Source organism: Myodes glareolus, chromosome 6, assembly GCF_982192425.1.
Source record: "Myodes glareolus chromosome 6, mMyoGla1.1, whole genome shotgun sequence".
In the NCBI taxonomy this organism is placed as follows: Eukaryota; Metazoa; Chordata; class Mammalia; order Rodentia; family Cricetidae; genus Myodes; species Myodes glareolus.
In genome coordinates, this window is record NC_142031.1 from 90192269 (window position 1) to 90208094 (window position 15826).

Here is a 15826-nt window from a genome sequence, read left to right on the forward strand (position 1 = left end):
TAAATCTTAAAAGAAAAAAAGAAGGAAGTACTTCTGTTTAGCAATGTTGTCTGAGGGACTGAAAGAAAGCATTCACCAAGTAAGTTACATTTGAACTCCTGTACTGTTAAACCAACCCAAGATTCACCTACCTCACAGGCAGAAGGTGTAATTATTCTGATTTTTACCTTTCTTTCAGGGGTGAGCAAGTCAGTCATCAAGACGATGTCTGTCATGGACTTTGAAAGGGTCAACTACGACTTAATAGAGGCCTTGCTAGAGTGGATTGTGGACGGCAAGCACTCCTACCCTCCAGGTGACCATTTCTTCTCTCTAGGCCCCAGTGATCCACATAGTAAACACTTAGGCCTTGGAAAGCTGCACACAAGACAGTAGGGCACGGGGTAAGACCCCAAGCTTTGGAGTCTAATAGATTTCTTAGCTTTGCTATTTAGGAACCTTATACATTTGACTAAGTCCTTATCTTTTCTCGATTTTAATTCCTTTGATCATAAAATAAAGACATTAGTAAATCTTCTATAAAGCTGTCTCAACTCCTGAAAGAAACTAAGTAGGGCTGAGGTGCAGTTCAATGATGGAGCATCTGGTCAGTGTGTTCAGAGCAAGGATTAGATCCCCAGCACCATGACATACAAGAAAATTAGGATTAAAAACAAGCTGGGCAGTGCTGGCACATGCCTTTAATCCCAGCACTTGAGAGGCAGAGTAGGGCTGAGGTGCAGTTCAATGATGGAGCATCTGGTCAGTGTGTTCAGAGCAAGGATTAGATCCCCAGCACCATGACATACAAGAAAATTAGGATTAAAAACAAGCTGGGCAGTGCTGGCACATGCCTTTAATCCCAGCACTTGAGAGGCAGAGGCAGGCAGACTGAGTTTGAGGACAGCCTGGTTACAGAGCAAGTTCCAGGACAGCCAGGACTACACAGAGGAACTCTGCCTCCAAAAAACAAAACAAACAAACAAAATAGAGGGTGAGAGATGGCATGGTAGTTAATAGCACTTGTTGCTTATTTAGAGGACCTGAGTCCAGTTCCCAGCTCCCACACTGGGCAGCTCACAGCCTCTAACTCCAGCTCCAAGGAGGCCCAATGCCTCTGACCTCCAAGAGTGCCTATGCTCACAGGCACATACCCACACACGTATACATGATTTATGTGTTTGTATAAATAAAAATAAATCTTTTAAAACAAATGAATAAAAATCAGGCCCTGTGTGTAGCTGAGCTGGTAGCATGCTTGCCTAGCATATAGAAAGGCTCCAGTGTCTCACAAACCAGAATAGTGGTATGTGATACCTCCCATCACTTGGGAGGTAGGGACAGGAGAATCCCAAGCTGTAAGTCACCCTTGGTGTCATAGTTTCGTCCCTTACCGTCCTCATCGTGAGAGCCGTCTTCACTGCAGTCTCTTGTGCTCGGGAGAGTTCAGATCTCTTGACTGAATCCTCCACATTGGGGTTCTGCATACATGATGTCCCCATTGCTGGCCATCCTATCTGCGACCTTGTCCTCGCTCCTGCTGTCATAGCGTTCAGAGTAACTAGTACCTGACCCTGTCTAGAATGATTTTGCTTACTGATCCATCTCCTTCAGTAGAATGTAAATTCAAGAGCAGAGAGTTTCCCTGGCGTGGTTGTGCACACATTTAGTTCCAGCACTAGGGAAGCAGAGGCAGGTGGATCTCTGATTTTGAAGCCAACTTGGTCTACAGAGCAAGTTCCAGAACAGCCAGGGCTGCACTGCGTGGCTAACCCTGTCCTGAGAGTGGTGATGGAGGCAGGGGTTTCTTGTTCACCCTGGATTTCTCAGCTCCTAGGAAAGTTCTTGGAACATTTAAATACAGAATATATTTTTTTAAGACAGGGTCTCACTATATAGCCCTAACTGGCCTGAAAGTTGTTATGTAGACCAGACTGTTCTTGAACTCACAGAGAGCCACCTATCCCTGCAAATGCTGGGATGCCTAGCTAAAACAAATTTTTGTTGAAGGATTGGGTGCCGATTGAGTGAAATTGTAAAATTCAATAAAGATCAGTGAAAGACTTTATATGCTTGTTCCATATTACTTTAGAGAAATGGTAATGTTGCTCTCTCGGTCTTTGCCATCATGTGATATGTCCTAAGGAGACTTGAAAGCCATGTAAATTATTAAGTTCCTTGTTTGTTGTTGCTTGGCAAGAAAGTGATCAGGTGTTGCTAATGTATTACTAATGGACTAGGCCTGGTTTCATTCCAAAGAAAAAGATTTACTGAAAATAAATATGCCAGCCAAAAAGAAATCTTAGAAAATTATCAAAATTCACCAGGCACGTTGAATATTCCCAGTTCTTGGGAAGCAGGGGCAGCCAGATCTGCAAGTCCAAGGCCAGCCTGGTCTACAGAGCAACAAAGCAGTTCCAATCCAGCTGGATTGTATGACCATGTCTCAAAAAATAACAAAGAATCAGTGATCTATTTGTGAGTATCAGAGCTATCCCTGACAGGTAGCCAAGCCATGAGGGAGAAACAGATCATAATCAAGTAGATAAAAAATATAGACAAGTTCCCCATCTCTACATAGATTATTTTACTACTCTAAATCTGTGTCGTTTTAGTACAGAGAAGCATGGGACGTGTAATAGAAAGAGTATGGATCTGGGGCCAGAAACTGAATGTTTGTAATGAATGAGGCACTCAGCTTATCAGCTCTGGCCTGGCCAAAACACTGAGTAGTATGCTTCATACTGATGCCCTTCTTTGCTCAGATGGCTGTGAAGGCCAAGTGAGGTAATGTGTGTGAGAAACATCCCTGCAAGACCTCTGCTTGGCCTTCCTCTGTTTTTGTGATGACTTAGATTCCTTCTTTGTTCCATGGGGAGAGTAAGCATGGCTGTAGGTAATGAGCTCTGGAGGCCCTGTTTTACGTCGGTGCTACATAGCTGACCTAGGCATCCGGCTTACATACATGAGATGGAGGGAGACTTTAGTGAGGAGGTTATCAGCTTCTTCCGTGAATGAAGCACAAGAGAAAGCCAGGCATGGAAGCTCATGCCTGTAAATCCCAGCACTTGGGAGACTGAGGCAGGAGAGTCAATATGAGTTTAGGGCCAAGCTGAACTACAGAGTGGGTTCCAAGACCACCCGAACTACTAAGGGATACCCTGTCTCTAAAAACTACAAAATAAAGTAACTGTTGAGGGGAGTGCTGTTGGGACAGAAATGCAGTATAATCTGTTACTGTTGCTTATTTTCTTTAATGGACAAGTTTAAAGGCCATCAATGATTAATAAGACATGACTAATTAATATACTTTCTCCTTTGAATGTGTCTGAACTTAGATAACCAGATCAGAGTTTCTTTTTATTATATTCACTAAAATATCTGGATTTCATTAACAAAAGGGTCTTCATAACCATAGAAACAGATGCAAGTGGCCAGGGTACTGAGGAAATATGTTGAAGAACCAAGACAGGCAGGATTTCGTCCAGCACTTCTCCCACATTATCAAGCTGCTGACTGAGGATGAGCTAGGCCACCTGGAGACAGGCGATGTCATTACCCAGCTCAAGGAGGTCCTAGAGTACAATGCCATGGGCAGCAAGTACAATCGGGGTTTGTGCTTCAAGCATTCCGGGAGCTAGTGGAGCCAAGGAAACAGGATGCCGAGAGTCTTCAGCGGGCCCTGACTGTGGGTTGGTGTGTAGAACTGCTCCAGGCTTTCCTTCTTGTGTCAGATGACATCATAGATTCTGCTCACACTCGCTGCGGACAGATCTGCTGGTACCAGAAGCCAGGCATAGGCATGACGCTCTGCTTCTGGAAGCCTGCATCTACTGCCTGCTGAAGTTCTTCTGCAGGGAGCCGCCCTACTACCTGAACCTGCTGGAGCTCTTTCTGCAGAGTTCCTATCAGACAGAGATTGGGCAGACCCTTGACCTCATGACAGCACCCCAGGGCCATGTGGATCTTGGTGGGTACACTGAAAAGAGGTTCATATCTATTTTCAAGCACAAGACAGCTTTCTCTTCTTTCTACCTGCCTGTCGCAGCTGCATGTCAGGCACTGATCGTGCATGGCAGGCATTGATGGGGAGAAGGAACATGCCAATGCCATGAAGATCCTGCTGGAGATGGGCGAGTTCTTTCAGATCCAGGATGGCTACCTTGAACTCTTTGGTGACCCCAGTGTGCCTGGGGTCGGCACTGACATCCAGGACCACAGATGCAGCTGGCTGGTGGTTCAGTGTCTGCTACGAGCCACTTAGCAACAGCGTCAGATCTTAGAGGAGAATTACGGGCAGAAGGACTCAGAGGTGGCACAGGTGAAAGCTCTGTATGAAGCGCTGGATCTGCCAACTGTGTTCTCAAAGTATGAGGAAGACAGTTACAGCTGCCTCAAGAGCTCGCAGAACCGTACTCTGCACCCCTGCCCCCAGCCATCTTCCTGGAACTAGCAAAGAAGACCTACAAGCAGAAAAAGTGACCTCGAGATTGCAAAGGCTTTGAGGGAGGGATCTCAATAAATTATTGTACAGCAAAAAAAAAAAAAAAAAAAAAAAAAAAAAAAACCTGATAGTGAAAAATTACTAGATTACTGGTTTACAATTTATAATCTATTCTATCATCCTTATTCATTTTCTGAGTTTCCTCTTTTTCTATCCCAGGTGCTATACTTGTGTTTTTACCGGGGCTGGCAGAAATCAAGATGCTTTATGAGCAGCTGCAGTCTAACGCGCTCTTCAACAACAGACGCAGCCATCGGTGAGCCGCCGTCCAGCCATAGTCACTGTGCAGCCACTTACAGAGACAGGAGCAGAAGGGCCCTGTGCTTCTCGCCCTCCTTAGACTGTCTTGTCTGTGCCAGCTGGATGTGGGCAGACCTCTGCTCCAGGGAATGTCCCTCCTTTCCATCAGGGACAGACATTTCTCCTCACGTATCACAGTGACTCAGCAAATTGGCACGCAATTTCAGTTGCTAGATTCCTGGAGAGAAGGGGAAGATGCTGTCATTTTGAGGGAAAGTAATTTTCCACCAGTCCCTGGATGTGCCTTCACAAAGCTACCTATCAAACACTCCCTAGAGGTTTAGCGGTGACTACCCTGACTTGTCACGCTCTGACTCCCTCTCTCTGGACTGCATTAACCCCCAGCTTCTCCAAAGCTGGCACAGTGTTTTGTAAGATCAGAAGGATTCTCACATTGAGAAGAGCTGGGCCTGAAGGAGTGCAGGGAAGCTGCGGTCCTGAAGTCACTACATTAATCTCAGTAGGAAGGCACCCGCCCCAGAACCCTCACTGTGGTTTTCCGTCTTCTCAGGTGTGTTATCCATCCGCTGCACTCGTCGTTATCCAGTGAAGAGCAGCAGGCAGTGTTTGTAAAGCCTCCTGCAGGCGTAACTAAGATTATAATTTCCACCAACATTGCCGAGACGTCCATAACCATTGACGATGTTGTTTATGTCATCGATTCTGGGAAGATGAAGGAAAAGAGGTATTTTCTTTTGGTGAGGTAACAGAGGCACTACAGATACCTCATTTAGGATGGCAGGGCTGTGGAGGGTTAATGCTAAGGTTCCCTTTAAAGGAATACTGTCTGTGGGATTCAGTGGCCAACGTCATGAATGTTAAAGTCAAACAAGGATACACAATTTGAAATTTTACCTCAGAAGCAATGGATTCATTTTCCTATGTGATTTTTTTTCCTCATGTGCTTGGACGAAAAGGAAATGATTAAATAAAATGTGTGTGGTGGCATTGGTAGCATTTAAATCAGCACTAGTCATACCACAGTCCTGGAATACACAGAACTCTGTGTATCTCTGTAGGATAAGGTAGATGTCTTAAGTAATAAGCAGGACTATTTGTCCATGCCAGGTAGTCTTGACCACATTCTTAAAAGTGGCACAGTAAAGTACTTGCAGGAACTGTGTTCAATCCCCAGAACCTACACTTGGGAAGGAAGGGGGAGGGGAGGGGAGAAAGGGGAGGGAAAGAAAGAAAAGCAAAAGGAGGCTAGATGTGGTGCCACTGTTGGGAAAGGGAAACCGGCAGATCACTGGAACTCACTGACTGGCCGGCCTACCCTGCTTGGCAAGAGAGAAGATGGTGCCTGGAAAGTTACAGCCAAGGCTGTTCTCTGGCGTACATGCTCACACACATGTGTGTACTTATAAATACAGAATCACTCAGTCTTGTTTTTCCTTTCTAGATACGATGCCGGCAAAGGGATGGAAAGTCTAGAGGACACATTTGTGTCTCAGGCCAATGCTCTGCAGAGAAAAGGTCGAGCTGGCCGTGTTGCATCTGGAGTCTGCTTCCATTTGTTCACAAGCCACCACTACAGCCATCAGCTTTTAAAGCAGCAGCTACCAGAAATACAAAGAGTGCCACTGGAACAGCTGTGCCTAAGGTGACATCTTGACTTGTATGCTCTGCTTCCAGCAAGTCCAAATGGTTCTCATTCTATTTAAGTTTCATGTTCTCTTTTTCCTAGTGGAAGACATTTTGCTAAGAATAGAGTGGATGAGCTCATTCATTTGCAAAGAAAGCATGTCACGTGTGGCCCTTTCCTTTCCTTTTAACTTTCTACTCATGTAAGAGTCTCTCACATTTGCAGAGCGTGGCCCCACCATAAAGGTCAAAAATACATTCGTAAATTAGGAAAGTAACTTGACTTGCCAGGGAATTGCTGCCCAGTTATACATTAATGTCACATTATTCCAGGGGAAAATCTACAACCTCGTTATCAGAGAAAAGTAAACAAAATTTACAACACCATAATTAGCGAATGAACAAATGTCATAAAATAGGATTTGAGTAGATTCAGTGTGCACACCTTCACTCCCAGCACTTGGGAGGCAGAGACAAACGAATCTCTGTGAATTCAAGACCAGCTTGGTCTACAGAGCTAGTTCCAGGGCAGCCAGGGCTACACAAAGAAACCTTGTCTGAAAATAAAAAAAAAAGTTTCGATTCAATGTTTATGAGAAATTGCATGGTGATAGATAAGAAATGAAATTTATCCATGCTCTTTTATCCAGTTGTTAACTTGAAGAGCGAAAAAAATTCCCAAAGGATACAGATTACTTGCATAAAGCTCTTTTTATTTTTTCCAAGTGCTGGGATTGAGCCCAGGGTGTTGTGCATGCTAGTCAAGTGCTCTGCCACTGGGCTGCAGTCCCAGCCCTGTAACCTCCTTCACATAGGATGTATGCTATAGGATGTAGAAACGCTGTGTCCAGAGTCTGGAAGTTACAAATCAAGGAAGAAGCCACGCAGAATGGCACACACCTATAATCCCAGGTATACAGTGAGAGCCCATCTCCAAACAAATGAAGAGCAGTAGGGGAGGGGCTGCTCCTCTGCACTGAGGTCGTGGTGGTGTGGATGGAAGGGAGTGAAGGGATCTGAGGGAACGTTGGAAGTTGATTGACTCGAAGGATGAGGGAAGGGAAGTGTAGCATGTGTAGCACAAAAGGGTTTATTGAACTACTTAATAGTAAGAAGAGAGGGAAATCCTGTATGCCAGCATAGGCCGTCCTTTCCTTTCCCTACTCAAAACTTCAGTACATTCCTCACTGCCAGTGCACCATGTTAGTGAACTAGCTCAGGTGGGAAGAGACTAAGTGCCAAATACATGCCCTGAGGAAGAGCATCTGCAGAGTTGGAGGCCAGCCCGGTCTACAGAGCTAGTTCCAGGACAGGTTAGACAGCCACAGAGAAACCCTGTCTCAAAAACCAAAAGAGAAGGTCCAGTCTGTGAGCCATCTGGTAGCTCTAATTGCAGTCTCTTTGAGGAGCCTCCTCCAGCTGCACCATTTCCCTTGGCCTCGGCAGTACACAGGCTTTCACATCCTCTAACACTGCCTCACCATGTGAATTCTCCTTCATAATTTGAACCCACAGCTACATGAAAACAGCATTTTGAAAGTTTATAGAAAAGAATTTTTGAATATGGGTAAGTTCAGAATTTGAAGTGTTTCTGTAGTTCACTGCTAAGAAAACTAGAGAACCAGAGACTTTCAGTGTTTTCTTTAACGCAGCAGTGGTGCTGGGTACGGTGACCCCGCCTGCAGTCCTCGGACTGGGGAGGCAGCTTCTACTTGTCTCCAAACCCACAAGTACTGTGTGATTTAAAAGGCATTTCTCAGGGACTGAAGAGACAGCTTAGTAACTTAAGAGCACTTGCCGCTCTTCCAGAAAACCCTAGTACAGTTCCAGCGTCCATGCCAGGCAGCTCCCCACAGTTTGTAACGGCAGCCCCAGGGGGCCTACACCCTGGGTTCTGATGGCACCTGCACTCAGGTGCACATGCCCACGTGCAGACACACCTACACATAATTGAAATGATCAAAGCCAATCTTTTTTTTTTTTAAAGCATTTATCTTTCTCAAGAAACAAAAGTTGCCCCTCTGCTTCATTCTATAATATTTCAAATTTACAAATTATGATTTTCTCTTCTTTTGCAGAATTAAAATTTTGGAAATGTTCAGTTCTCATAATCTCCAGTCTGTGTTTGCGCGGCTCATTGAACCACCCCATATTGACTCCCTTCGTGCCTCAAAAGTGCGGTTACGGGACTTGGGAGCCTTAACTCCAGATGAGAAGCTGACCCCGCTGGGCTATCACTTGGCCTCTCTGCCAGTGGACGTGAGGATCGGCAAACTGATGCTGTTTGGGTCTATCTTCCGCTGTCTGGACCCGGCTCTCACCATTGCTGCAAGCTTGGCCTTTAAGTCCCCTTTTGTAAGTGAGCATTTGTCTAAATTGGAGTTTATGTCACAGATCTAAAAGGAATCTTTAGGCTTCAGAGGTGGGTGAGCCCTCTAAAAGTTTGCTTGTATATGGGATGTGAAATTTTTCCTTAGAAAGATCTCTATTCCCCCCACCCCAAAAAAACCCTTGGGTATTAGAGGTATAGCTATTAAAATAATGTGGTTTTAGTTTGCTATTGCTTATTATAGAAAAATCAAAAAACAGTAAGGCAGCAAGAGACACCTATATAAATTCAAAAGGTAATGAACACATTTACCAACTTTTAAAAGTAACTTTTGAAATATAATTTATATATACAGTTCACCCATTTACAAGAATTTAAGTCAGTGGCTTTTAAGGATTAAAGTGTAACACTTGCCAGCATGTGTAAGGCCCTGGGCTCCATCTCCAGTACTAAGGCAGGGAGATGTATCACCATCCCACTGTGGTTTTTGGGTTTTGTACAACCTTCCCACTAGGACCAGATTTCTTTTCTTTCTTTTAATTTTTTTTTAAAAAAATATTTATTTAGTTAGTTATTATGTATACAATAGTCTGTCTGTGTGTATGCCTGCAGTTCAGAAGAAGGCACCAGACCTCATTACAGGTGGTTATGAGCCACCATGTGGTTGCTGGGAATTGAACTCAGGACCTTTGAAAGAGCAGGCAATGCTCTTAACCGCTGAGCCATCTCTCCAGCCCTAGGACCAGTTTTCAAGGCTAGTCTAAGCAATATGGCTCAGCAGTTAAGAGCACTGGCTGCTCTTCCAGAGGACCCAGGTTCAATTCCCAGCACCCACATGGTGGCTCATAGCTGTCTGTAACTCCAGTTCCAGAGAATCTGACATCTTCACACAGATACATGCAGGCAAAACACCAATGCATGTAAAATAAAAATAAATCATTACCAAAAGAAAGAAACAGCCAAACAAATCCAAAAAATAAAATAAGTAGGTCTTTGATGACTATCTTTTGCCATTTGGTACTAAAAAACCATAATTGCTTATCTTGGGCTCACTTTGAACTCACAGAACGAAAAGGCCATTCATTAGCTTCACTATCATGCTTACCTTGAATAAGCCATGCAAGATGCTATCCCCAGGCAGTGGGTTTCAGCAGTAGGGAAGTGCCATTTGAAATCTCAGATAAACTGTGTCCTGCAAATCCATCTCCCTCACTTAGGTGTCTCCCTGGGATAAAAAAGAAGAGGCTAATCAGAAAAAGCTGGAATTTGCATTTGCAAACAGTGACTATCTGGCCCTTCTCTGTGCATATAAGGTAAGGTAATCTCAGAACTTAGGTTTGTAACCACATTTGGCACCAACATCAAAGTAAGTTCAGCTTGATTTTCTCCACACTTTAGGGTTGGCAGCTGAGTACAAAAGAAAGTGCGAGAGCGGGCTATAATTACTGCAGACAGAACTTCCTGTCAGGAAGAACTCTGCAGGTGAGTGGCTTCTGTGCTGTCCCTTCATCCATTTCCACTGTAGGGCTCGCAGGTAAGTAGAGGGCTTTGAAGCTCTACCCACTTGTCCTGTCTGGACAAGGTGGAAAGGTTATTTCTGAGCATGCGTGGTTTTCTTGGCTGTGCAGAATGGCACAGATACGAGACTTTCACTGATGAAACTCTCACCTGACTTGGTTGTCCACATTGCTAACTCTGTGTTTCTTTAATGTGGGAGACAGAGTAGAATATTAGCATGGTGAAGGTGGCCGCTTACTAGAAGTCCATCTCCCCAGTGATATATACACATACATATTATATGAATTGTTCTCAAGAGATAACTGTAGCTCTCAGCACACTATCAGTGGGGTCTGTGACCATCCCTAACCCCATAACTCCTTGGGTGGAACCAAAGAACTAATATTGAATCAGATTTTCTTGATTAATTTTGTATTTTGTGCACCAGAACATACAGTTTGTCAGTGGTCAGCACAGAAGAGATAGAAAAGTTTGTTGTCTTTTGCATAGTCACAGATAGGGTTTCTGTCCTCCCCTGTGACAATATTTAGGCCTCATTCCACAGTGTCTAGGAAGCCAAAGAAGTTATGGACTATTAAAGATCTGGAGGATGGAGAAGGGGAGGACCAATGGGACATAAAATCAGTGTTGTTGATACTCTTCTGTTTCTTTCCCCTCTGTCAGATAAGTTTGCCAGAGTAGAGACCTGGCCTGTTTTGTTCAGACTGTGATGTGGATCCAATTCAGGTTTCCAGCATGCCAGGCAAACCCTCCACCACCTATATATGCCTTCTCCCACTTTTTTGTTTTGTTTTGTTTTTTTTGTTTTGTTTTGTTTTGTTTGAGACAGGATCTCTCTGTTTAACAGTTCTGGATGTCTGGAACTCTCTTTGTAGACCAGGCTGGCCTCGAACTCACACGGAACAAAGATCCGCCTGCCTCTGCCTCCCGCGTGCTGGGATTGGAGGCATGCGCCACCCCCGCCTGGTGCCCCCACTTTTAAAATGGTAGACTCTTCCTTTGTTGCTGAGGCTGTCCCCAAACACCTGGGTCCAACAGCCTCTTGCCTCTCTCTGCCTTCCAAGTTATGAAATGGCAAACATGAGCCAATGCATTTGGTTCTTGCAGCCTGTATTTAAGCAAAAGGCAGAAGACAAAGACATTTGTACTTTTTTGTGTCTAAATCTAAAACACTTAATAACATCCTCATCCCCAGCATCACCTGTGATCCAGTAAGACCACAGAGTAGGAAAAGAGGGAAAGTTCTGCACATGAGTTCCACAGAGAGAAACATTATCCACTCCAGCTCAGGTAAGGAACTGACAGGACTTGGATAGAAATGTAAACAGAAAGGTGAGAAACTAAAGCAACAAGCAGTACCACAAGCAAAATAAATTACATTCGTTTTGACCATCCCAAGAATTTGCAAGAAAATCAGACCTACCACACCCCAGTTAAAATGTGTGGAATGTAATATAGTATTCAAGAAATGGTCATCAGGAGAGGCGACTCAGTGGTTAACAGCATTGGCTGCTCTTTCAGAGGACCTGGGTTCAATTCCCAGCACCCACATGACAGCTAACAACTCTCTAGAACTCTTGTTCCAGGGGATCCGACTCCTTCACACAGACACACATGCAAGCAAAACATCAATGTACATAAAGTACAAATAAATAAAGTATTTAAAAACAGAAACCAAAAAATTTAGCCGAGTGGTGCAGCACAGGCCTTTAATTCCACCCAGCATTCAGGAAGCAGGGGCAGGCAGATCTCTGGGAGTTCAAGGCCAGCCTGGTCTACATAGCGAGTTCCAGGACAGCCAGGGCTACACAGAGAAACCCTGTCTCAAAGAACAAAAAGGAAAGAAAAGAAAAGAAAAGAAAAGAAAAGAAAAGAAAAGAAAGAAGTTATCATCAGGGATTTCAAAGGCTTTGGATTTGTTTGTAACTGTCTGCCAGTGTGTAGTAAGTAAAAGCCACCTTTTAAAGATGGCAGACAAGGCTAGCCCTCTGTCTTGTTAGATGGGCCGTTTATGAATCACTGCTGCTGCTCTTTTGTGAGCCACTCACCTTTGACATGGTCATAGCTCCTTTGTTTAAAAGTTTGTTCCTTCTTTCAGGAAATGGCCAGCCTCAAACGGCAGTTCACGGAGCTCTTGTCCGACATCGGCTTTGTGAAAGAGGGACTCAGAGCAAGGGAAATTGAGAAAAGGGCCCAAGGAGGGGACGGCGTCCTGGACGCCACAGGAGAGGAGGTAAAGCACATGTCCTTGTCTGGTCCACTTCAGTTCCATCGCATGCGACTGAAACACAGGACCTGTGGCGTCATGGCAAGTCTTCACTCAGCCCAGTGAGCAGGGGTTAGCCCACTCTTGATTTCCCTGCCCACAAATGTGTCCATTCTGTGTAATTACAGAAATAGTACTTCTTGGGAGCTGGAGAAATGGCTCAGAGGTTAAGAGCACTGATTGTTCTTCCAGAGGTCCTGAGTTCAATTCCCAGCAACCACATGGTGTCTCACAGGCATCTGAAATGAGATCTGGTACCCTCTTCTGGCCTACAGGCATACATGCAGACAGAACACTATAAATTAAATAAATAAACAATAAATCTTTAAGAAAGAAAGAAAGAAAGAAAGAAAGAAAGAAAGAAAGAAAGAAAGAAAGGAAAGAAAGAAAAAGAAATAGTACTTCTTCCAGATGAACTTATGTTCCTTTGTTCCGAAAGCAATTAGTATTTGCTGGAGAGTCTCAGTGTCTCACAAACCAGGCTTTCTCTCCAGGGTGCTTATCAGCACTGCCTGTGTTTGTTTTTTTGAACCTGTACAAACACAGTTCACTTAGACTCCGGGAGCTACGGGGGCTTGCCCTCAGTTTCACCTTGGCTCTAGCGAGGACTCCCTTCATCACACCGTCAAGAAGTCAAGAACACTGCTTTGTGTGCATCTAGAGTCACTGTGGGCTCTTTAAAACATGGCCTGCTTAGAAAGAAATTTTATAATTGATAAAAAAAAAAGTAGATACTTTTTTTGTTTTAAGGTAGACATCAAACAAAATACGATGACTAGGAGTGGTGGTGCACACCTCTAGTCCTAGCACTTGGGAGGCAGAAGCCAGTGGATTTCTGTGAGTCCGGGGCCAACCAGGGCTACATAGTAAAACCCTGGTTCACAAAGAAGAAAGAAAGAAATATAATGTCAGACACATTACCTGCTAAAACATCTCATATGGATAATGCTGTGTTTCTCTCGCAGGCCAACACAAATGCTGAGAACCCCAAGCTGATATCTGCGGTGCTGTGTGCTGCTCTCTACCCAAATGTGGTTCAGGTAACGGTACACTTTTCCTGACCCTTCCTCTGTCTTGTTGTATGAGCAACAAAAGGATAAACTTAAAATATGCTCAAGAGTGCCCGTTTAGTAGTACAAAGAAATGCAAGTTTATACAAAGAAATAGACTTCTTTATTTTAAAGATGGCACACAAAAATTAAATGATTAATGCTGTTGCCAAGTGAGTCCTTAAATTACTACTCTTGATGAGAATAAAATTTACATATCATCTTAACTGTGCTTTATTTCTAGAACTATTAGAGAAGTTTTGCAAATGTGCATAAAGATAGAGCCAGGAGAACACTGACTCAGCAGACCATCTAAGTTTACAGTAGCATGTACCAGGCGTGTGGTGCACACCTGAAATCACGGCACATGAGAGATGGAGGCAAGGATTGGAAGTTCAAAGGCAGCCTCAGCTACACAGTTCAAGACCACATGGACTACATAAGACCCTTTCTTTTTTTATTGATATTTATTGAGCTCTGCATTTTTCTCTGCTCCCCTCCCTGCCTCTCTCCTCCCCCGCTTCAATCCTCCCCCAAGGTCCCCATGCTCCCAATTTACTCAGGAGATCTTATCTTTTTATACTTTCTACTTCCCATGTAGATTAGATCTATGTAAGTCTCTCTTAGTGTCCTCATTGTTGTCTAAGTTCTCTGGGATTGTGGTTTGTAGGCTGGCTTTCTTTGTTTTACATTTAAAAACCACCTATGATTGAGTACATGTGATAATTGCCTTTCTGTGTCTGGGTTACCTCACTCAAAATAATGTTTTCTAGCTCCATCCATTTTCCTGCAAAATTCAAGCTGTCGTTATTTTTTTCTGCTGTGTAGTCCTCCGTTGTGTAAATGTACCACATTTTTCTTATCCATTCTTCGATCAAGGGGCATTTAGGTTGTTTCCAGGTTCTGGTTATGACAAATAAAACTGCTATAAACATGGCGGAGCCCGTGTCCTTGTGGCACAATTGAGCATCCTTTGGATATATACCCAAAAGTGGTATTACTGGGTCTTGAGGAAGGTTGTTTCCTACTTTTCTGAGAAATCACCACACTGACATCCAAAGGGGCTGTACCAGCTTGCATTCCCACCAGCATTGCAGAAATGTTCCCTTTTCCCCACAACCTCTTCAGCATAAGTTGTCATCAGAGTTTTTGATCTTGGCCATTCTTACAGGTGTTAGATGGAATCTCAGAGTTGTTTTGATTTGCATTTCTCTGATGACTAAGGATGTTGAACATTTCCTTAAGTGTTTTTCAGCCATTTTAGATTCCTCTGTTGAGAGTTCTCTGTTTAGGTCTGTACTCCATTTTTTTTTATTGGATTATGTGATCTTTTGGTGTCCAATTTCTTGAGTTCTTTGTATATTTTGGAGATCAGACCTCTGTCTGATGTGGGGTTAGTGAAGATCTTTTCCCATTCTGTAGGCTGTCGTTTTGTCTTGTTGACTGTGTCCTTTGCTTTACAGAAGCTTTTCAGTTTCAGGAGGTCCCATTTATTAATTGTTTCTCTCAGTGTCTGTGCTGCTGGGGTTCTGTTTAGGAAGTGGTTCCCTGTGCCAATGTGTTCAAGTGTACTTCCCACTTTCTCTTCTATAAGGTTCAGTGTGGCTGGCTTTATGTTGAGGTCTTTGATCCATTTGGATTTGAGTTTTGTGCATGGTGATAGAATGGGTCTATTTTCATTTTTCTACATGTTGATATCTAGTTATGCCAGCACCACTTGTTAAATTTTTTCCATTTGATATTTGTTGCTTCTTTATCTAAGATCAGGTGTTTATAAATGTGTACATTGATATCTGAGTCTTCTGTTCGGTTCCATTGGTCCTCCTGTCTGTTCTTATGCCAGTACCAGGCTTTTTTCAGTACTGTAGCTCTGTAATAGTTTGAAGTCAGGGATTATGATGTCTCCAGAAGTTCTTTTTTTGCCCAGGATTGTTTTGGCTATCCTGGGTTTTTTGCTTTTCCAAATGAAGTTGAGTATCATTCTTTCTAGGTCTTTAAAGAATTTTGCTGGGATTTTGATGGGCAGAGACCCTTTCTTAAAAAGAAAAAATTGCTGGGCAGTAGTGACATGTGCCTTTAATCCCAGCACTTGGGAGGCAGAGGCAGGTAGATCTCTGTGAGACAGTTTAATGGTGAAATTACAGATACTTATATAACTCTTAATAACAACTTTTTAGGAAAATCTTGAACAAATATAGAAATGTGTTCAGTATACAAAGTTTAAAAAGCAAGCTCTACAGCTAGACGATGTTGACACACACCTTTAATTCTAGCACCTAGGAGGCAGAGGCAGGTGG

The 15826-nt window shown here is 43.6% G+C and overlaps 1 protein-coding gene and 1 pseudogene across 3 annotated transcripts in view; both read left to right on the plus strand.

Moving 5' to 3' along the window:
* Dhx57 (DExH-box helicase 57) overlaps positions 1-15826 on the plus strand; it is a 51896-nt gene that overhangs the window by 27876 nt on the left and 8194 nt on the right. For all 3 annotated transcript variants that reach the window (XM_048416153.3, XM_048416152.3, XM_048416156.3), the window contains exons 13-21: positions 179-295; positions 4643-4739; positions 5295-5468; positions 6186-6386; positions 8446-8722; positions 9914-10009; positions 10095-10178; positions 12313-12447; positions 13446-13520. In XM_048416153.3, coding sequence (XP_048272110.3) covers positions 179-295; positions 4643-4739; positions 5295-5468; positions 6186-6386; positions 8446-8722; positions 9914-10009; positions 10095-10178; positions 12313-12447; positions 13446-13520 — 1256 coding nt within the window. The remainder of the gene's footprint in view (positions 1-178; positions 296-4642; positions 4740-5294; positions 5469-6185; positions 6387-8445; positions 8723-9913; positions 10010-10094; positions 10179-12312; positions 12448-13445; positions 13521-15826) is intronic.
* LOC125388190 (farnesyl pyrophosphate synthase pseudogene) lies at positions 2705-4636 on the plus strand (annotated as a pseudogene).